This window comes from Lissotriton vulgaris, chromosome 1_2 (assembly GCF_964263255.1).
Source record: "Lissotriton vulgaris chromosome 1_2, aLisVul1.2, whole genome shotgun sequence".
Lineage (NCBI taxonomy): Eukaryota > Metazoa > Chordata > Amphibia > Caudata > Salamandridae > Lissotriton > Lissotriton vulgaris.
Window position 1 is genome coordinate 168,477,302 of NC_141686.1, and position 21,397 is coordinate 168,498,698.

The following is a 21,397-nucleotide window of genomic DNA, read 5'->3' on the forward strand; positions in this document are numbered from 1 at the left end:
TTGAGCCACAACTATGCTTGTTGGGAGTGTTTAGCGACTCCCGTCGCATATGGGAATATGAATTTGCTGAAGTATTTATTGAATATAAGATACAAAATCTCACAGTAAGAGTGCTGCAAGCAGGTAGTAGTTCCTGCGATTGTTGCCTATTGTGTAATTTGTTGAAGACCTCCTCTTTTTAAAAAGTTGAAAGAAGATTAAATAGCTTTGGTTTTCTAGGTTGATCTCAGTTCACATGTTTAATCGCTTCGCTGCTGATGACGAGCTCATCTCGTCATCAGCTACGGCGCTGCTATGCTGATGACGAGCTGAGCTCGTCACTTAAAGCGGCTTTTTCAAAATTGCCGCACACAGCGAGAAAAGCCGCCGCAGCGATGCGGTTAAGAGGCCTGCCAAATGAAGAAATGTTCTTTAATTTGTATCAATATGTTGTTCCTTGGATGGTGTTTGTATGTTCAAACTGGATCCTGCTATCAGCAGCTCTTATGAGTTGTTGTTTACGCCAAACCCGTTAGAGTTTAAAAAGTTTTTAAGAGAATGAGACATAAATAACATATCCTGCAGAAGCCAATCATTCACAAGCATCTCAGGTGCTTTTTGTGTAAATATTTTGTTTCTGGTGGGACAAAAAGGAGGCATAATGTCCCTGGTGTCCCACACAACCACACTCCTATTCAGCAATGGTGGTTGAGGCGGAGGTGAAGGGCAGGGCTCTTCCCAGCACTGTGACGTTCTTTCTAGCAGAGTATGCAAGAGAGGGCATGGGGATAAGGTGCCAGAAATGGGAAGAATGGACTTTGTTACTTGCCTGAGACTGCCTGCTCCTCAGTTCCCCTCCAACATTACCTGGGAGCATGCCAAGTGACGGTTGTGCTTCCCTGTTCAGAGAATATTCATGCTCGGCCTCCATGTTGTCTTGGGACGTTTACCTTTCTTGAGACCTTGGGCAGTCTAGCAACAGATCCTAGAGCTAGTGGTTGACAGGTCCGTGTTTTCTCCTTTTTAAATGTTTTTTTTATATGTTGGTGTTTATCTGTAAAGTGCTAGTTCAGGACATTAGCTAATAACGAAATTGTCTCCTGTGTGCTATGTACAACAAGTATTTGCGATGCAATAGGTCTTGCATTTACAAGTTTTTGTTTACTAGCGCCCATGCAGTACGTTCGCATTAAAGGAGGCCGCGCCCCTTTCTTTAGACCAGCTGCATCTAAAGAAAGGGGAGTGGCCGACATTAAAGTGAAACCGCTGCATGAAGAGCTTTGAAAAAAAAAAGAATCTTTTTGTCAAGTTGACAAACAGATTTTTTTTTTGTAAATGCGCCCATGCAGCGCTTTCACTTTAATTGTGGTCGCGCACCCTTCTTAATAAAAAATAATAAGCGCGGCCGCTATACTGAAAGGGGACCGCTAGTAATAAGTAACATAAAACTGGGCGGCGTGCTGCGATCTAGTGGCTGAAATTGGGGCAAATCATTAAAGAAAATAATGCTCACTGTCAAGTAAAGGAGACCGTGGAACAAGACCAGTAAAAGGTCTAGTCGTTATGGGGTAACAAATGCAGACAAGGCGGTACCAATGAGAGACTAACAAGCCTAATGATGACTCAGAAGCCAGATCTCCACCCAATTAAAAATATCGGTGGAGAGTGGGCGGACCTCGACAGCCATACTCCACTACTGCATGCCTCGCAGCAGGGCAAGCGCTGCTGAGGCCTGACCTAAAAAGTTCATAAGAATTTCCTGAAAATAGAGAGGTTATAGTGCAGAACCCTGGGCAACTGTACTGGTTGCTGAAAAACATGCTCCTAATGAGACATTAGTTGCATCCCTGTAGGCACTCAGTCGCCCTTCAGTGCGAAATGAGGGTTCTAAACACAATTTTTGTTTCAAAAGATTTTTTTCCTCATGTTTTTATTCACATAGTGTATTTTCAAGTCTTTTTCATATTTCCCTTCATATTTTTCTCAATTCATTCATTTCCTTATTTCACTGTTATATATGCGGCATTATTTGCGTGAAATCCAATGCATTTCGGGCATAATTCACTGCCCTTCAGGGAACAATACTAAGAAAAAGAAAAAATACATGATAAACCATAGTAAACATGTGTCATATGATCTTGAATGTGACAAGAACGCTTGTATAGCCTAATATCCTGAGCTTGTTTGTGGATTTTAAAATGTCACCTTATAACCTTGATACTCCCGTGGAGTCCATAAAACCAACTCTATGTAACAGTCAGTCAGTCAAAGCTTTTATTTTCGGTTAAAAACCCTATAAAGACATAATACAAATTCATAAGTTGGTTTAAAAAGTACAAGTTAAAACCATTTAAAAAGACTTCACAATAAAAGCTATATCACAAAATCTACAAAAGGACGAGTGGGGACAATATGGAAACACACACCCATATCGTAATGTCAAGCATCGGAAGCGTGGATAAAGCCCCACACAGGTTTTCCCAAGAGGAGAATGTCCCCACCATAATAGAGAGGAGCACCCTTAGCTAGTGGGGCGTGTTCTTCTCAACATGAACATGATTTTTTAGTTACTCTTTACTGACTTATTATTTCTACTATGTGACATTTAATTAAGGCTAGCATCACCTGGTAGTTTAGACTTCATCTAGCATTCGCCTAGTTCAAGGCAAAGGTAACGTCTGAGGCAGAAGTATTTTGTCTAATTCGATTAATCACGTGATGGGAACTTTACCCAATAAACACGCCCCCGGGTATATTGAAGGAAGCAACTATGGTGCTTTCAATGGTTGGAACTTTCGGGAGCATGAGGAAGTTTGGCACGCGAGTATAAATCAGGTTAGTTTGACCAGAGCACGATAGATGGAGATAGTGAATGTAACACACAAGATGAAACATGGTACTAAAACCTGGTCCCTAACTATACAAGCGTTAATGCCACATTCAAGATCATATGACATGTTTACTATGGTTTATCGTGTATTTTTTCTTTTTCTTAATATTGTTCCCTGATGAAGGGCAGTGAATTATGCCCGAAATGCATTGGATTTCACGCAAATAATGCCGCATATATAACAGTGAAATAATGAAATGAATGAATTGAGAAAAATATGAAGGAAAATATGAAAAAGACTTGAAAATACACTATGTGAATAAAAACAAGAGGAAAAAAAACTTTTGAAACAAAATTGTGTTTAGAACCCTCATTTCGCGCTGAGGGGCGACTGAGTGCCTACAGGGATGTAACTAATGTCTCATTAGGAGCACGTTTTTCAGTTACAATTTTAAGTGTCTCAGGACGTCAGACGCCTCCTGTGGAGGACCTACAAACAAGTTCAAAAGAACACTATAAGCGATTCAAACCAAGAAACAAAGCGGTGCACCTGCCTCAGCATATCAACTGTACTGATTGTCAGGAGCTGAAAAATGTGCTCTTAAATCTTGTATAAGGTAAAAGGAGGGGAGAGGGGCTTAACCATTCAAGAAGTCTCTTGAAGTGAAGAGGGCTGCGTGGTAGCCAGTGGGAATCAAAAAGTGCAGTCACTACACAACAAGCAGTGTGTCTTCTTCTTGGTTATGAGCATATAGTAGTTATGTCAATTTCAGCAGTACAAATGATCTTGCCTACTATGGGAAAACCAGACTTCCGGTCTCCTCTTCACAGATGGCTCTAAATCCGCTGCTTTCGGTAATGTTTGCTGCTTTGTAAAGGATCATGGGCAAACTATATAAACATTTCAGATGGAGTGAACACTGGGCGAGTCGTTCAAATGTAGTATCTTTCCTCACACAAGCCAATTTCTTCTCACAAAAATGCGGGATATGTAATAAATAGCATTTATGTTTCGCACTGCACACCACGTATGCTGTTTGTAATAGCTAAACCATCAGGTGTTGCTGTTCCCCACTCAGATGGTTCTCAGTTTAGCAACCTCGGAAGAATAGAAGGGCTAGTTGACCTTGCCAGCATTTAAAGCCGTGGCCTGCTTTTTATCACATATTTCAGCTCTGAGCGTTTTAACTCGGCGAGCCATACCAAAGACATGATGCTATTGTCTGTTAATAAAAAAAAAAACGAGAAATACAGAGTTGTATAGGGGTGCAGAAAAGCGGGAGTTTTTTTTTGCTCTGATGACGAAAAAAGTTGGAAAGAATGTTCTTGAGTTTCTTTGGTAGTTCCAAAGTCCTGTTTTTGGTCCAGCACGGAGAGCACATCTGAAGTGGAAATTGAAGGCTTGGCACTATCCCTGACAGATGGAACTTTTATATGACGTTTTCTTGGACGGTGGTTGCCTTTCAGCAGGAGGGCGGGGCGAGCGTCAGTCCCAGGGAGAGACTGGAGGGTTTTCAGCATCATAAATTTTTCTTTGTTGGAATTGGATGCTCTCCTAATCCGGACAGTATTGCGTGTTCTGTTCCAAGATTGCTGTATGATGGGTCGTGCAGATGTCACGGAGGATGTTTGCATTGGTTTGGAATAGTGACTTGTCCTGCTGCGGTATTGTTTGCAAAGCTTCGCTGTACGGTTTGTTGTTATAGTCTATTGTTTTTGGGTTTTGTTTTATAATAGTTGTAATGCTTTTATTATGTAACCTCTGTGGCATCAGTGTTCAGTTGCATCTTGTGGCCATCTTTTGGTAAAAGCGCCTTCTGCACAGCTTTGTCAATCTATGCTATCTTATACTTCTGTTTTCTGGATATCCCTATGTACTCACACTCCCGCCCCCGCTAACCCCTCTCTCTGCTCACCTCCGATCACTTTAACAATCTCTCTCATATACACATACACAATTCTTTCCTCACTCAAGATGTACCCTCCCCTTGGTGTCCTAGTGCCGGGACACTTCCACTGGAGGTAGCTGTTCGCGCACTACAAAAGGCTGTATTTGGTGAGAATACTACAACCCTCTCTAGCCAAGCTCTGCTGGGGCTGACTGTGGCAGCAGTGTAACCTATAGTCAGTTACTGACGCCTTCACATCCACTGCAATGGGTTGGGGAGAGGTGAGGCTATCCTACCAGCTCTCCACAGTAAAATCCATTCAGTCCTCATAGCCAGGGTCCCTTGCCATTAAAGTCCAAGTGGGCTGGTAAGTGCTTACGTGGTGGGTGGCGGTCTTCAGCCAATTCCCTTTGTTCTAGTGTAAGTTTCCCCTACCTAGATGAAATCCACAACGCCGCATTTCCTACTTCTTTAGTCTCATAGAGGCCACGAGATGGAAAGTTTTCAGTCATACTGTGACATCCGCGTTTGCAGAGCATTTGATGTCTCCATGATTCTGGGAGTCTTACAGTACTGGAGATATCCTTGTTTGAAGTTACGGAATGCTGACCACTGCTAACGCCTTGCGCTGCCGCGACATTCCCATGGGTGCTTTGCCCATGGAAAAAATTAATACAGTGAGAACTTGTACCAAAGAGACAAGCTCAGCTATCCACTGTAATTGATTCTGATCCCTATTGGATGAACATCACCCGACACCAACATTTTATTGCTAAACTAGTCAGACCCTTTTTATTTTTTAACATTCTTTGGGTACCAAGTCGGTGCGCCAATGAAGCTCAGGTGCTGTTATCAATAGTTCCATTTCGCTAATCTAATCCCCTTTTCACTAAAGAGAACCGAATGCTTTTAAAGTTAAGAGAATTTATCTAAAGCATCAATCAATCAATCATGACATTTAGACCCGGAAGGGTCTCAAGGCGTTTGGGGGGGGCTGGAGGAGGGGGTCCGCTACTGCTCGAACAGTCAGGTCTTCAGTTGCTTCCTGAAGGAGAGGTGGTCCTGGGTCAGTCGAAGGTGGATGGGGAGGGAGTTCCATGTCTTGGCCGCCAGGTAGGAGAAGGATCTGCCTCCGGCGGTAGCTCTTCGGATGCGTGGAACGGCGGCAAGGGCGTTGTTGGTCGATCGTAGCTGGTGGGTGGGAGTGTAGAAGGTCAGGCGGTCGTTGAGGTATTTGGGGCCCAGGTCGTGGAGAGACTTGTGTGCGTGGGTGAGGAGCCTGAACGTGATCCTCTTGCTGACGGGGAGCCAGTGCAGGTCCCTCAGGTGGCCGGAAATGTGGTTGCGTTGGGGGGATGTCCAGGATGAGTCGGGCGGAGGCGTTCTGGATGCGTTGGAGTCTTTTCTGTAGCTTGGCTGTGGTTCTGGCGTAGAGGGTGTTTCCGTAGTCCAAGCGGCTGGTGACGAGGGCCTGGGTGACAAGGGCCTGGGTGACTGTCTTCCTGGTTTCGGTCGGGATCCATCGGAAGATCTTGCGGAGCATGCAGAGGGTGTGAAAGCATGAAGAGGAGACGGCGTTGACTTGTCTGGTCATCGAGAGGGAGGAGTCCAGGATGAAGCCCAGGTTGCGTGCGTGGTCTGTAGGCTTGGGGGCGGTGCCCAGGGCTGGGGGCCACCAGGAGTCGTCCCAGGCGGAGGGTGATGGTCCCAGGATGAGGACTTCCGTCTTGTCTGAGTTCAGTTTCAGGCGGCTGTTCTTAATCCACTCGGCGACGTCTTTCATCCCTTCGTGGAGGCTGGTTCTGGCGGTGACGGGGTCTCTGGTGAGGGAGAGGATCAGCTGGGTGTCGTCGGCATAGGAGATGATATTGAGGTTGTGTTGGCGTGCGATGGTGGCGAGAGGTCTCATGTAGACGTTGAAGAGGGTGAGGCTGAGTGAAGATCCTTGCGGGACGCCGCAGATGACTTCAGTGAGAAGCATCCCTTGAAGGGTAACATTGGCTCAATGTTAAAAGCTAATTTGGCGTCTAGTGATATATAGATACATTTAGAGTCATAAGTTGCGTCCAGACGGTGCCTATGGTTTTTATTGCGTATCTTACTTCGTTAAAAGTGCTTTTAGTGCCTCGTAATAAAGAAAGTGCTTTTCACTTTATACAGTAAAGCACTGACCAGACATTGGTGTTTTTGAGTATTGCCTTTACGTTGCACTGAATTTGGGTCTATGAGGTCTTGTAATAAATCTCGAATGTTTGCAAATTTTACCAGTGTGTCGGTCGGGTGCCTAAAAGATATGTCTTGGCTATTCAGTTTGGTGCGCTTACTAATGTGGCCCTGGAACCCACATGATCCCCCCATGATTTGACTGCCCATAGCCCCTAGAAAAGGTCAGCTCAGTCTTTCTCCTTCTGAGGTAAATTCAGTACCGTTATATTTGGTAATAACTCCTCTTATTTACTTATAGTGCTTATAAATGGTATAAACACTGTATTATACAGTACAAAATAGGTTTACAGATATGCAATGAGTTAAACAATTCCGTTCCCTTGCATGCTCCTTACCAAGCAGCAAGCTCCTCTTCTTCATGTAACCTGCCTGGGACCATTGCCCTTGGTGTGGCTCTACCATCTCCTCTAAGTGCAGCCTTTGTTGGGCAGATAAAACCAAGGTTTGCCTATTGACTCCGAGCTGCAGAAATCTTTCAACTCCTCTTGTCTGACTGTGCTTGTTTATAAACTGGTTCTGCGATTGATTTGTTTCTGACTGAAGATATGAGATTTAGAGCGTAATACACATCATGGTAGATGTGTGCATGATCATTGCAACAAGGCTCTTTATAAAAGTGAGTGAATGATGCTTTATTGGGGTGCTATGAACCCAGCAGTGGGACCTGCCCATGTAAGCTTATCTAGCCACTGTGTCATCACAGGGTCTTCTGCATCCACTAAAATCCATTCTATGAATATTTTCAGTCAGATTAGAAATTGCTGTCTCTCTGTTCCTATCAGTAGAGTGGAGTGTCGTTTAAAAAACAGTGTCCCTTTGGCTTTTTGAGTGCAGCAAAGCTTTAGAAATCCTAGGTGTTTGTCAAATTCGATACAACGTTAAAATAATTAACAAGCCACAAAGTAATAAATTATGAGATCTCGCTCCCCAAGACTATTCGCGGGCTGCACACCTTGGTTGCAGTCCTTCATCAGAGGGTGTTCATCCTGGATTTGACACAAAGCAGAAGGGACGGTGGGATAGCATTTACTGCAGATCGCCAGTTGCCTTGCTGCAACGCATCAGAGGTGTGGCCCTTAAACATGACTGCTAGTCCGGCCTCTGCTCCATAGTGCATGTCTGGTCGTGCATGGTATTTGCTTATCTTATGTCTGTCTTTAGCATGCTTTGAGAATTTGGTGTACATTGACCATGAATGCTTAGATGATCCTAGACCTCTTTCCTAGAGGGTGGACCATAAGTGGTTCGTATCAACCCCGCCCACAGTGAGTGATCGTTGGACCTGATTATCATACGTTGGGAAACTCGATTGTCTGATTGGAGGAGTGGTTATGTTCATGACCAGTGCTATAAAGCAAGGATGAGGGACCTCGGATGAGAAAGAACCCTGAAAACCAGTAGTGGGCAGTGCCGGCCTGACAGGTATACAGAAGAACTCAAATGCAAAAGTGGATGAGATATGGTGGACAGATACTAGGACAAATACATGTGAAGAGATCTTGATGTACCCATGCCATTTGCATAGTGATTCACGACCTAAAGCCACTGCATAGATATCCCAGGAGAATACAAAATTATCTTTTGTTTGCACAGCAGCACCAGTGGTCAAGAGCCACTAAAAGAAGATACTAGAGTTCTTATTCCTATCAAAGTAGAACAGTCTTAAGAAGGACTTCATGTCTTCTGTTAGGTGGATTGTGAGGCTTCAAGAAGGTCTCACATGTCATTGTCGGATAGCTTGGTGCAGCAACCATCACTGTTGTGTGCAGTAGTTGTGTGGGGGTGGTGTGACTTGGAAGCATGTGATCTGGTTATCATGTGAAGACTCTAAACACAAAGGGTCACATAGGTTCCACCTATTAAATAATGAGCTCAAATCCAGTAATGATTTAAAGTTTGAACAAAAAAATTCCTTTCACAGATTACGTCTCTTCTGCCTCTGCAAAACTTTGAACACTTTTTTCTATGCAGGAGACCACTTCTTTCGGACAGGCTAAGGGACTGGTTTAGGTATAGTGCACTTATATATTATGAGAACTTTGACATGAGTATAGGGAAATATAACTTGCATTAATGGTGCAGCTGTGTTTACGAGATTACTATTTGTTCTAAGAAATCTTTGCGCCTCTGCTAATCATCTTCTGTTTCATGCAGACACTCCATCAAAGGAAAATCCGTATGAAGATATTGAAATCGATGGGCAGTTCCTTGGAAAGAAATATGCCTCTTCTTTGCAAGCTTCGCCCACCTCATCAGCGCCCAGCACACCCAACAAGGTATGAGAATAACATCTCTTTGAGGGGTCCCAGTGTATAATTCCCTCTATCCAAGCAGTGGTGCTCTTGGAGGCGGCAATAGTTTGATCGGTACTAAATCCGATGCTTTCAGAGTTAGGAGATCGAATACGTTTGCCACATATTTGGGAGATGGGGGGACAAAGTGGTGCTCAAACCAAGGAATTACTTCACTCCCTTTGAGTTATGGCCCTTAATAGTAAAGCAAATTATATTTTCAGAAGTTCCAGTCAGTCTTCTTAAAATGGTGTTTCAATTATTGCAATCTGCAGCAGATCCAGGAATTTGTTATTTACGCATCCCTTACCCTGCTTCTGACTCCGCAGTCTAATCTTTCTTAAAGCACACTGGGAAAGCATCTGGTTCCAGGCTATCCATCTTTTGAACTTATTGTTATAGTTGATCCACCCCTCTGGACTTTTTTTCCCCCACTTCTTACATTAGATCTACCCGAAGCCTGCCTTCTTCCGACAGAATTCAGAACGTCGAAGCTTTAAACTCTTAGAGTTGAGAAAGGTGAACCGAGATGGGGCAACATCCCCGCAAAGGGGAGTGAGCCCTCCTCCTTCTATCCCAAGCAGCCCAGATGAAGCATTTTTCAATTCAGCAGACCTCCAAAATGGCCGACGGAGACGGAAGATACCCAGGGTAAGAGCTACCAATATTATCATCCATTGGATTCATGTATTCCAATACAGGTGTTGGATGCTTGGAGTCTGTTGGGTTCTCTGGTGAGTAACCATCCCAACTCCACTGTGAGTTGTTCAGTCATTTAGCATTTGGTGTGTCTCATTATGTGGTGGGAGAGTGTGACCTGTTCTCTTAATGTGACTGTTAGATTTGGGGGTCTCTGGTTGGCACTGGTAGGTACTTGTGACAAGTAGGGACCCTCTCCTCTAGTCAGGACAAGGGGATTACACTCCTAAAATAACCCCTGCTCACCCTCTAGGCTGCGTGGCGCGAGCAGTCAAGGTTTATTACAGAGGCGATGTAAGTTAAGCCGTTGTGACCACATACAGCAACCCAATGACAACACTACAAATGGACACCACACAGGTTTTATATCAAAAATAAGTAGACTTTATATAGAGTTACCACAAGACCATAAACGACAAAAATACACACTATGATTACTTTAAGATGGTAGATTTAAGCTTAGTTCAGTTCAGTTCTTAGATGCAACACTCTGCGTCAATGTACCTTAAGTTGCGTTGCGCTTCCACAATGAGCAATGTCGCAGCGATGAGAAATGCGTCAAAGTCAGGTGCAAAGAAATAAAGACGTGAAGATCTTCCAGATGCGGCACGCTTCTCGGGGATGCAGCAAAACTCTTGGTTCGAGGCGTGGACTGCAGCGCCAACACCCTTACGATGCGACGGCAACAGCTCCAGCGGCAACGCTCTTCTCCACGATGCGTGAAGCCTCCGCTCGATGCGACAACTACAGCAGCGACATCCAAGATGCGACGGCAGCAGCTCTGACGGCGGCACGCTTCTCGGGGATGCAAGGTGCTCTTGGTCGATGCGGTGCAATGTGACAGTTCCAGCGGCGACACCCTCCTGCTTCGGAGTTGCGACGGCAGGCACAGAGACAGCGACACGCTCCGACCTCGTTGCGAGATTCTTCTCCTGATGCGGTGCAGTGCGACAGCTCCAGCGGCAACACCCTCCTTCTTCGGAGTTGTGGCAGCAGCGACACGCTTCCTCTTCGTTGCGGCACCCTTCTCTCCCATGCGGTGCAGTGCGACAGTTCCAGCGGCGACACCCTCCTTCGAGTTGCGACGGCAGGCACACCGACAGCGACACGCTTCTTCTCGTTGCGTCACGCTTCCAGCTCCTTGCGACACGCAGTTCCTCAGAAGGCCCAAAACAGCAGCAGGCACTTCCAAAAGAACTCTGGGGAGCTGGGGGGTGGAGTCTGTTGTCTCTGAGACTTCAGCAGGAGGTAAACCCTTTTCCAAGCCCTTGGAGATCCTTCACAAGTTGGAAGCAAAGTACACAAAGTTCCTTTCTCCTTCCTTTGGCAGTAAGGCAACCACTTCAGGCCAATCCCCCAAGCAGCACTTCAGCTTGGGAATAGTCTCTCCTTAGTTTCTTCAGGTTCCTCTCCTCAGTAAAGGTTTCTTCTTGTAGTCCAAAGGGATCTAATTTCATGGGATCAGGGTCCCCATATTTATACCCCAAAATCCTTTGTTCTCTGTGGGGAGAGGGGCCTTTGCCCAGTCCAAACCAGTTCTGAAGCACTCTGTTTACCAGACTTCTCCTTTCCTTTCACAGTGCAGAGCATGCACATTAGACGCCCCACGGGAGGTGGAGCCAGCATTGTGGAAGGCAAGTACAGTCCTGGAGCACTTTGTTTACAGGACTCCTTCTCTTCTTTCAGTGTGCAGCGCAGAGACATCAGCCGCTCCCCAGGGGGTTTAGCCAGCATTGTGGAAGGCAGGCACAGCCCTATTCCGAATTCAGGTGCACTCCTCCCTCCCATCTAGATGCAGATCTCTCTATTCACCATTGTGTGACCCAGCTTAACTCCTTGAATTCCCCAGCCCAGTCACTCACAAAACCAGACATTGGAATACACAAACTAGCAGAGTCAGGTTTGAATGGTTAGACAAGCAAATACCTACTTTCTAAAAAGTGGTATTTGCAAACACAGAATATTAAAATAAACGTTACTAAAAGATGTATTTTATTATTCTGAGTTCAGGCATACTAAACTCGAATTTTCACTATGTTCTCTGAGGCAGTTAGGATTATAAAATGTAATAGCTCCAACAGCCCATTCTGGCCTATGGAGAACAGGCAGCCTTGCAATAGTGAAACACAGAAATAACTGTAATTCACTATTAGGACATGCCACACACATCAGGGCTTGTCCTACCTTATACTTACAATGCACCCTGCCCTTGGGCCTACCATAGGGGTGACTGATATGAAGAAAAGGGAAGGTGCCCAGTCAGTATGACAGTACCAGACTGCACGCAGGTTCTCCAATGGCAGACCTTAGACACATTTTACAAGGCTGCTTCTGTGGGTGGCACAGCCAGTGCTGCAGGCCCACCAGCAGCATTTGGATTACACACCCTAGCACACTCAGTGCACTAGACTAGGGTCTGACAAGTAAACCAAATAGCCAAACATGGAACCACTGATTAGTACATCAATTTACAGTAGGGAGCACTTGCACTGTGGCACTGGATAGCAGTGGCACAGTGCCCAAAGCATCTAATACCAGCAAAAATACATGCGGCAACAGCAAAAATGGAAGGGAGACCCACGCCAATGGTGCCAGGTCGAACAGTGACCTTGGAAAAATCGGAAGACTTCACCAATATTCAACGTAACGTCCACATCTTAACATATAGTTTCAGAACAATGAGCAGTGTCTGAGTCCTCTTTGTAGCTCTTATGCAGAGTCACTCATTCATGGAAACTGGCTGTTCTTTCAATGTGGTTTAATTTTTTTTCAGTACATAAAACAGTGTCCACAAATATTGCAGTTCCATAATTGAGGTGGATTTGTGTTTTGGGAGATGGCAGAGCACTTTGTGCACTGAACATGAGCAGGTGTTTGTGAGTGCAAGGGATGGCAGAGGGTTTGCTATTGATAGGGGAGTCAGAGCTGTTTCTGGGTGTCCATATCAATTGAAGGACTTCCAGTGGATCTCTTGGTCTGAACCTAGATGAATGTGGTTTTAGTTCTCGGCATCTGGCTGTGTATCCTGTGCTTTGCTCTGTTGCGAGTCTTGTGGTCACTCATTCATTGTACTTGTGCTGATGCAACTGGAGATGTCTTAAGGATTTGAAGATCAATCAGGATTTATAAAGAGCGGCTAATCACCTGATCGGGTATCCAGGTTCTTGCAGGCCCCGAAGGCTTATTCAAACAGCCAGGTCTTAAGGGCCATTTAGAATTCTGGAAGTGATGTTATGGTCCGGAGCTGCATGGGGAGGTTGTTCCAGGTCTTTGCTGCAATGTGGTTGAAGGTGCGCCCTCCAATTCTGCTTCGGTAGATGCGGGGAGCATGGGCAAGTAAAAGGGAGGGGAAGCGGTGCGTACGCTGGTGGAAGTTCAGGTGGTGGATCATGTAGGTGGGTCCATTGTTGTGTAGATAGAGCCTTGTGTGCATGGGTGAGCAGCTTACATTGGCAACACTTCTGTATGCGGAGCAAGTGGAGTTTCCTGAGGGGGTGTATGATATGAGTTCTTCCGGGAAGGCCGAGGATGAATCTCGCTACGGCGTTCTGTATGTTCTGAAGTCTCTGCAGAAGGTGTGCCGCGATTCCTACATAGAGGGCATTGCCATAGTCCAGTCCGCTGGTGAAAAGGGCTTGTGTCCCTGTGCGTCTCGTGTGTAGGGGTAGCCACTTGAAGATCTTACGTAGCCTGCGCAGGATGAGGAAGCAGGCGTCGTTGATCTGTGATTTCAGATTGGCATCTGCAGACTGTGCCCTGTGGTTGATACTAACAGTTTTACAGTGCCAGGGCAATGTTATTCAATCCACCCGATGTGTGTTCATTTTGTTCAAAGATGTGGTTCAGATCTTATGTGCTGCATGCCATGCGAGGATCCAACTGGAGTGTTTGTATTGCTACACTTTTTAAGTGATGATGATGGTTGTTGGGATCTGTTCATGATGAATCAACAATGGGCAGTTTCATCCATTCCTTTACGGTTTCTGTGCTCTCGTCTTGTTAGGCAGGAGACACTCATTTATTTTACCTCTTCTCTCCCTCATACAGCTAGTGCTGAAAATAAACGCAATCTTTGAGACCCGGCGAGGGAAGAAACGAGTGAAAAGGCTCTCGCAGTCTACAGAGAACTCTTCTGGGAAAGGTAAAGCTCTAAGTCTGACAAAGTTTTCTTCTCCATTGAGTTTCTCACAAACCTGAAATTAAGTGTAGTTAACGCTACTTGTGCTGCCTTTGAAAGTAATCCTGCCATGTATTATTTATTCGTGGTGGGAGACACCGGACCAACACTCTATACCGTTGAGGTACGTGCTATGTTTCCACAAGGGTTCAAGCCTGCACATTGGTGAAAGTAGGCTACCATCATGCATGTTGACTTCTCGCCATGCACAGGTATGCCTAAGGGTCCTTCACTCACAAGGGTGTGTGTTGAGGGATTCCTCCCCGTTATTAATTTGGGAAGCAGTGCCTCATTTATCAATCAATCAATCAGAGTACTTGTAAAGCGCACTACTTACCCATGAGGGTCCCAAGGCGCTGAGGGGAGGGGTGGGTGCTGCTACTGCTCGAAGAGCCAGGTCTTGAGGAGTCTTCTGAAGGCTAGTAGGTCTTGGGTCTGCCGTATGTGGGTAGGGAGGGTGTTCCAGTTCTTGTCGGCGAGGTAGGAGACGGATCTGCCACCGGAGGTTGTTTGTTGGATGCGGGGGACAGTGGCGGGGGCGAGGCTGGCGGAGCGGAGCTGGCAGGTGGGGGTGTGGAAGCTGAGTCTGCTGTTCAGGTAGGCTGGTCCTGCGTTGTGGAGTGCTTTGTGTGCGTGGGTGAGGAGCTTGAAGGTGATCCTCTTGTCAACAGGGTGCCAGTGTAGGTCTCTCAGGTGGGGGGGTGATGTGGCTGCGGCGGGGGTCGTTGACGATCAGTCGGGCGGAGGCGTTTTGGATGCGTTGTAATCGTCGTAGGTGTTTGGCTGGGGTTCCTGCGTAGAGTGCGTTGCCGTAGTGCAGTCTGCTGTTGACGAGGGCCTGTGTCACCTTTCTTCTTGTTTCGGTCGGGATCCACTTGTAGATCCTGCGGAGCATGCGGAGGGTGTTGTAGCAGGAGGAGACGGCGTTGACCTGCTTAAACATGGAGAGGAAGGAGCCGAGGATGAAACCATGATTGCGTGCATGGTCGGTGGGTGTTGGTCGGCCACCAGGAGTCGTCCCAGGCTGAGGGGGTGGGTCCGAGGATGAGGACCTCCATCTTGTCTGAGTTCAGCTTAAGGCGGCTGCTCCTCATCCAATCGGCGGTACAAAAGGGGGTGGTAATGGACGGAGCATCTGAACCAATCAAACACTCACACCCAGTCAAAAGATCTGGGTTTAATCCATCACCGTTCTTTAGCACACTCTGCCACCCCAGTTCAGACATGGCTATATGCAAATCAGTCTGACCCTGTGCCTCATGGGATTAGTCCAGCCCGAACTGCCAAGCCATGCCTTCCCTGGACCGGAAACAAGCTTCCGAGGACCGGTTTCTGGCATTCCAGCCGTCTTCAGCCCGGCTTGCTTGAATCCAATGGCAAAGTGAGCAAGGGACTCACGTCTGAGCATACCCTGCCACACTTATGGCGGCCAAAAGCGGTACAAAAGGAGGTGGCAATGGACGGTGCATCTTTTAATCCATCACAGTCCATCACCACCCCCTTTTGTACCCCCATCCAATCTGCAACGGCCTTCATTCCCTCGTGGAGGTTGGTTTTGGCTGTGTGTGGGTCCTTGGTGAGGGAGAGGATGAGCTGGGTGTCGCCAGCGTAGGAGATGATGTTGAGGTCCTAATGGTGGGCCACTTGTGGGAGGGGGGCCATGTAGACGTTGAACAGCGTTGGGCTGAGGGATGAGCTCTGGGGGACGCCGCAGATGATGTCGGTGGCTTCGGATCGGGAGGCGGACGCTCTGGGTTCTGCCAGAGAGGAAGGAGGTGGTCCAGGCAAGAGCCTTCTCTTGGATTCTGGCTTCTAGGAGGCGTGTCTTTAGAGTGCAATGGCAGACCATTTCGAAGGCGGCTGACAGGTCCAGGAGGATGAGAGCTGATGTTTCGCCGTTGTCTAGTTGGCGCCTGATGTCGTCTGTGATGGCGATGAGGGCTGTCTCGGTACTGTGGTTTCGTCTGAATCCGGACTGGGACTGGTCCAAGATGTTGTTGTCTTCGAGGTGGCGGGCCAGTTGCATGTTGACTATTTTCTCGATGACCTTTGTCGGGAACGGGAGCAGGGAGATGGGCCGGAAGTTCTTGAGGTCCTTGGGGTCCGCTTTGGGCTTCTTGAGGAGGGCGTTTATTTCGGCGTGCTTCCAGCTTTCCGGGAATGTCGCTGTTTCGAAGGAAATGTTGATGACCTTCCATGGTTGTGGTGCGATGGGTGTGTCTGCTTTGTTGAATACGTGGTGTGGGCACGGGTCAGACTGAGATCCTGAGTGAATGGAGTTCATGACCTTGCGTGTCTCGTCGTCTACATTGGACCAGGAGGTCAGGCGGTTTGCGCTGGTTGTGTTCACAGGGGAGGTGGAGTCTGGCGTAGTCGGGGCGTCGTTAAAGCTGTCGTGGATGTCGGCGATCTTGCGGTGGAGGAAGATGGCTAGTGAGCCGCACAGTTCTTGTGAGGGCGGGATGGCGTTGGCGCTGGGGTTGGAGAGTTCCTTTACGATGCTGAAGAGCTCTTTGCTGTTGTGTGCGTTGTTATCCAAGCGGTCTTTGAAGGAGGGTCTTGGCTAATCTGATGAGGTGGTGGTGTCTGCAGGTGGCATCCTTGTGGGCTGCGAGGTTGTCCGGTGTGCGTTCGTGGAGCCATGTTTTCTCCAGTTTCCGGCATGGGTGCTTAGAGGTCTAGAGCTCGTCGGTGAAGCAGGTGGTTCACTTGTTGGCGTGGCTGTTGGAGGGTTTCTTGAGCGGGGTGTGGGTGTTGGCGCAGTTGTCGATCCACTGTCTTAGGTTTCGGGCTGCGGCGTCTGCGTTGGTGGGGTCGTTGGGTGGGTTCTTGGCGAGGGAGGTGATCAGCTGGTCTTCGGTGACTTTGCTCCAGCAGCGGCGAGGCAGCTGTTGAATGCGGTGGTGCGTGGTTGGTTTCTTGAAGGTGAAATGGATGCAGCGGTGGTCGGTCCAGTGGAGTTCGGTGGTGTAGTCGAAGGTGACGTGGGATCCTGTGGATAAGACAGGGTCCAGCGTGTGGCCGGCGGCGTGGGTGGGTGCGGTGACAAGTTGTCTGAGGCCGAGGTTGTCGATCAAGGTGACGAAGTTGGCGTCGTTGTTCTCGAGGTGGAAGTTCAGGTCTCCGAGGAGGATGTAGTCCGTGGAGGCAAGTGCGTGGGTGCTGGCGAGGTCAGCGATGGAGTCGCTGAACTGAGCCCGGGGTCTGGGGGGTCTGTAGAAGTGTGTTCCTCTGAGGGTGGTGTTGGGGTCGGTGTGGATCCGGAAGTGCAGGTGTTTTGGCGGTGTTAAGGGTGTCGTCTGCGTGGGTGGCAACCTTGAGGGTGGACTTGTGGACGATGGCTATTCCTCCTCCGATTCCGATGGCGCGATCCTTGCGGGTGATCTTGTAGCCGTCCGGGATGGCTATGGCGATGTCGTGCGCCGAGGAGTCGTTCCACCAGGTCTCGGTCAGGAAGGCCACGTCTGGGGCGGAGGTGTAGAGCAGATCCCAGAGCTCAACGGCGTGTTTGCGTGTGGAGCGGGTGTTGAGGAGTATGCAGCAGAGGTGGTTGGGTCCAGTCCTTGGAGGGTTGGTGGTTCTGTCGCAGGTAAAGCTGCAGGTGTGGCAGCAGAAGGGTCCGTTTCGGGGCGGCCTGGAAGCAGGTGTGGTTTCGGCCGGCGTTGAGTGCGTGGAGGGTGCTGGCTTCGTGGTGGATTCTGGTGTTGTGGCGTTCGCGGGGTCCAGAGGTTCTGGCGCTGGGCGTGGTCCAGGCGCGAATGGGCGCGGTGCGTCCGCTGCGCAGCTGCTTCTCGGCCTGCATATAAGGTGGCTTGAGAGGGAGAAGCAGCTGGGAGGATTGAGCGGGGAGGCGATTGGGTGTGCAGGGGGGGGCGGGCCGTAGGGATGCAGCGGCGGGAAAGGGTCTGATCGGGAGCGGCGGGGGGATCTGGTGCACATGGCAGAGGGGAGGGAAAAACCCAGGAAACAAGGAGGCAGCAAGGAGGCAGGAACCAGGCATTCAGGTGACTAGCAGCGGCGTGGGGGCGACCTGCCTGCAAGCAGGGTCAATGGTCACAAAAAAGCGCAGAAAGGTCACAAAGAAACGGGGGAAACGAGTGGCACAGAGGCAGGAAGGTCACAAGAAAGGGCAGAAAGGTCACAAAAAATGGGGGGAAACGAGTGGCACAGAGGCAGAAAGGTCCAAAGAAAGGGCAGAAAAGGTCACAGAAAACCGGGGGAAACGAGTGGCACAGAGGCAGGAAGGTGACAAGAAAGGGCAGAAAGGTCACAAAAAACGGGGGGAAACTAGTGGCACAGAGGCAGAAAGGTCCCAAGAGATCTTGAGGATCGTGTCTCCTTGTACGCTGATGACATCCTTCTCTATCTTACTTCCCCTCAAAAGTCGCTTAACGTCCTCTTCGACGTTCTTACGTCCTTTGGTAAGAACTCGGGGTTAGTCATCAACTGGACCAAGTCCTGTGTTTACGTTATAGCCGGGGCGTTACCACCTCTGCCTCGCAGGTTCCCCATATTGGTAGCGACCGACGGCTTCAAATATTTGGGGATTTATGTCTCTACAGTCTCTTCGGTCCGCTATGAGCGGAACTTGTATGCTCCGCTCCGCAGACTCAAGCAGGACGTTCGACGGTGGCGTGAATTGCCCCTATCCCCATTGGGCCGAGCGGCACTCTTCAAAATGATGTCGCTCCCCCGATTTCTTTACGCCCTGCAGAATTTTTTTGATCCTGTTCCTGCTCGCTACTTCCGTGAGGTTGAGAGTTTACAGCGACAATTGATTTGGGATGGTCGTGCCCGTATTGCCTTGTCCAAGCTCACCCTCTCATGGTACGATGGTGGTATTGCGTTGCCGGATATAAGACGCTATTACTGGGCCTCACATCTGAGCGCTATCAACCACGCGACGTACTCATCGGAACCTGCCCCCGCCTTTGCTCTGGATAAACTATTACTGCCCGGTGGCAACTTTAACAGGGCGCTTTACTCAGTCACCCTTTCGACTCCTTACAGGCCCGACGAAGTGTGCAGTACGGGCATGGAGAGATGCTACTGTGGCCACGGGCTGGGGTGGCAGGATGACTCGTATGACGCCACTGTATGACTCGGATCGGTTGGGTAATCTGTGGAAGACGAAAGGATTTGAGAAGTGGGACATGATTGGGATCAGTAAGGTGGAGGATCTATGGGCACGGGGTACTGTTAAATCCTTCGAGTTACTGAAACTGGAATACCGGCTCGATGATAGGGAGCACTTCCGGTATATGCAGGTTCGACATGCCTTGTCCTCCGTCTTTCCCTCTGGTACCGATATCCCGCAGTCCTCCCCTTTGGAGGATCGTGTTTTAGACGGCCATGTCCCTGATAGCACTATTTCCTTAATATATAAAAAGCTTGTCAACAACAGGGCTGACCAACTAGAGAAACTTCGTGCTTCCTGGACGGCTGACTGGCTCGAACTCGACGACGAGGACTGGCAGTCCGCTGTATCCTCCCCTAAGGAGGTAGCTATCCCGGCTCGACTTCGTTTTGTCCAGCTGAAGATCCTCCACCGTGTGTATCTGACCGGAATGCGTCTGGTACAAATGGGTTTGGTTTCGGATGGACGGTGCAGGCGTGGATGTGGTATGGATGGTACCTTCCTTCATGTTCTGTGGGAATGCCCGATGATTGCGGCCTTTTGGTCTAGAGTGCATGATGTTATGGGACGTGTCACCGGGATCCCCATCCTTCCCGAAGCGCGACGTTGCCTGCTCAATGTGTGGGAACCTTCGGACTGCAATGCTGCCCAGACGCTCTGGGTTACTTTGGGCAACATGGTCGCAAAGAGAGATATAGCGCAGCTTTGGGGATCCCCTAGACTACCATTGCTCAGTGCCTGGAAAGAGAACATGGACTGGTGCATGATCCGAGAAAAAACTGTATATGCGGCGCGGGGGCGTCCCAAGAAATGGTCCAGGGTCTGGGCCCAGTGGAATTCATACCGCGGAGACATTTGCTCCCCTCCACTTGACTATGAGGTCCCTCTCCCCTCTTCTCCATGATTGGCGTTCCGTTTCCAATTTCCAGTATAGCATGTGCTTTCTCCCCCGTGCTCACCCCCCCCTCGCCATAAGTGCTCCTTTATTTATTGGCGTTCTTTCCCCCCCTCCTCCCCCTCCTGCGACCCTTGCCAGTATGATACCATGTGTTTGTGTGTTGTTGTTCTTTTCGACAAAATCATAAAATTAAACCTTTTTTATCCTATTTGACATGGTGCTATGTTCCACTTGATAATGTAGACTCGAAATATTGCTTTAACAACGTACTGTCTTCATATTTCCTCTTCCAACATCCGTCTATGTCATAGCGGCCGGCCCCGCGGGGTTGTAGGCAGACGCTGTGTATTGTGTATTTATAAATAAAGGTTTTCAAAAAAAAAAAAAAAAAGAAAGGTCCCAAGAAAGGACAGAAAAGGTCACAGAAAACCGGGGGAAACGTGTGGCCCAGAGGCAGAAAAGGGCAGAAAGGTCACAAAAAACGGGGGGAAACGACAGGCACAGAGGCAGAAAAGGGTCACAAAAAAAACATAAACATGTGGCTAGATACTCAGTGAGGCATCAATGGCGTCTGAGAGCTGGATATGGTTTTTGATTTGAAGGAGCACTGTTACTTATCTAGAAGCACATTGATGATGTGTGTCACCTTACTTATTTCACCAGTGTGAGTCATCTCCTTGCATGTGATGAGGTATCTATTGTATTCTGTTTACTTTCATCTGGTCTCCAACATTCACAACCACCATTGACTGTTCGTTTCGAGGTCTTTCATCCCGCAATAAACATCTACCCCATGTGCAGGAGCGTGAAAAGTTATCCACCCACACCCCTACTCCCCCCCACGCACCACTCCCCCGCAAAAAACCTTTCACCCCCCCCCCTTGTCCCCCAGTCACACAAGTCCTCATTTCCATGTTCACAGTTATGCAGAATCTATACTACTATTATAAAGAGAGAACTGTGTCCTTTGAGCCAGGTAAACTCGAAAAGTACACCACCAATCGCAACACCCAATACATCGTTGGAAAGGGGGAATCCAGTAGAAGGACATAGGCTATAAAAAAATTAAAAAATAAACGTTTAAAAAAAATAAACAATAAAAAAAAAGTAGTCCCTAAGAAGTAGCGCCGGCCGTGTGCGCTAACAACGTGGACGTGCGTGCTGACATCATCTAGCGTGGGGAGGAGCGGCGAAGTCGGGCTGATAGATGAAGGCATAGATAAATGTGGCATAGAATCCGGGTGAGTAAAGCTGCATTTAAGTTGCACCTT

At 48.3% G+C, this 21,397-nt stretch overlaps 1 protein-coding gene across 3 annotated transcripts in view; it reads left to right on the top strand.

Moving 5' to 3' along the window:
• The window catches only part of DENND2A (DENN domain containing 2A), a 370,372-nt gene that overhangs the window by 188,191 nt on the left and 160,784 nt on the right, over nt 1–21,397 (top strand). For all 3 annotated transcript variants that reach the window (XM_086953048.1, XM_086953046.1, XM_086953049.1), the window contains 3 exons: nt 9,079–9,200; nt 9,663–9,866; nt 13,962–14,055. In XM_086953048.1, the coding sequence (XP_086809174.1) occupies nt 9,079–9,200; nt 9,663–9,866; nt 13,962–14,055 (420 nt within the window). The remainder of the gene's footprint in view (nt 1–9,078; nt 9,201–9,662; nt 9,867–13,961; nt 14,056–21,397) is intronic.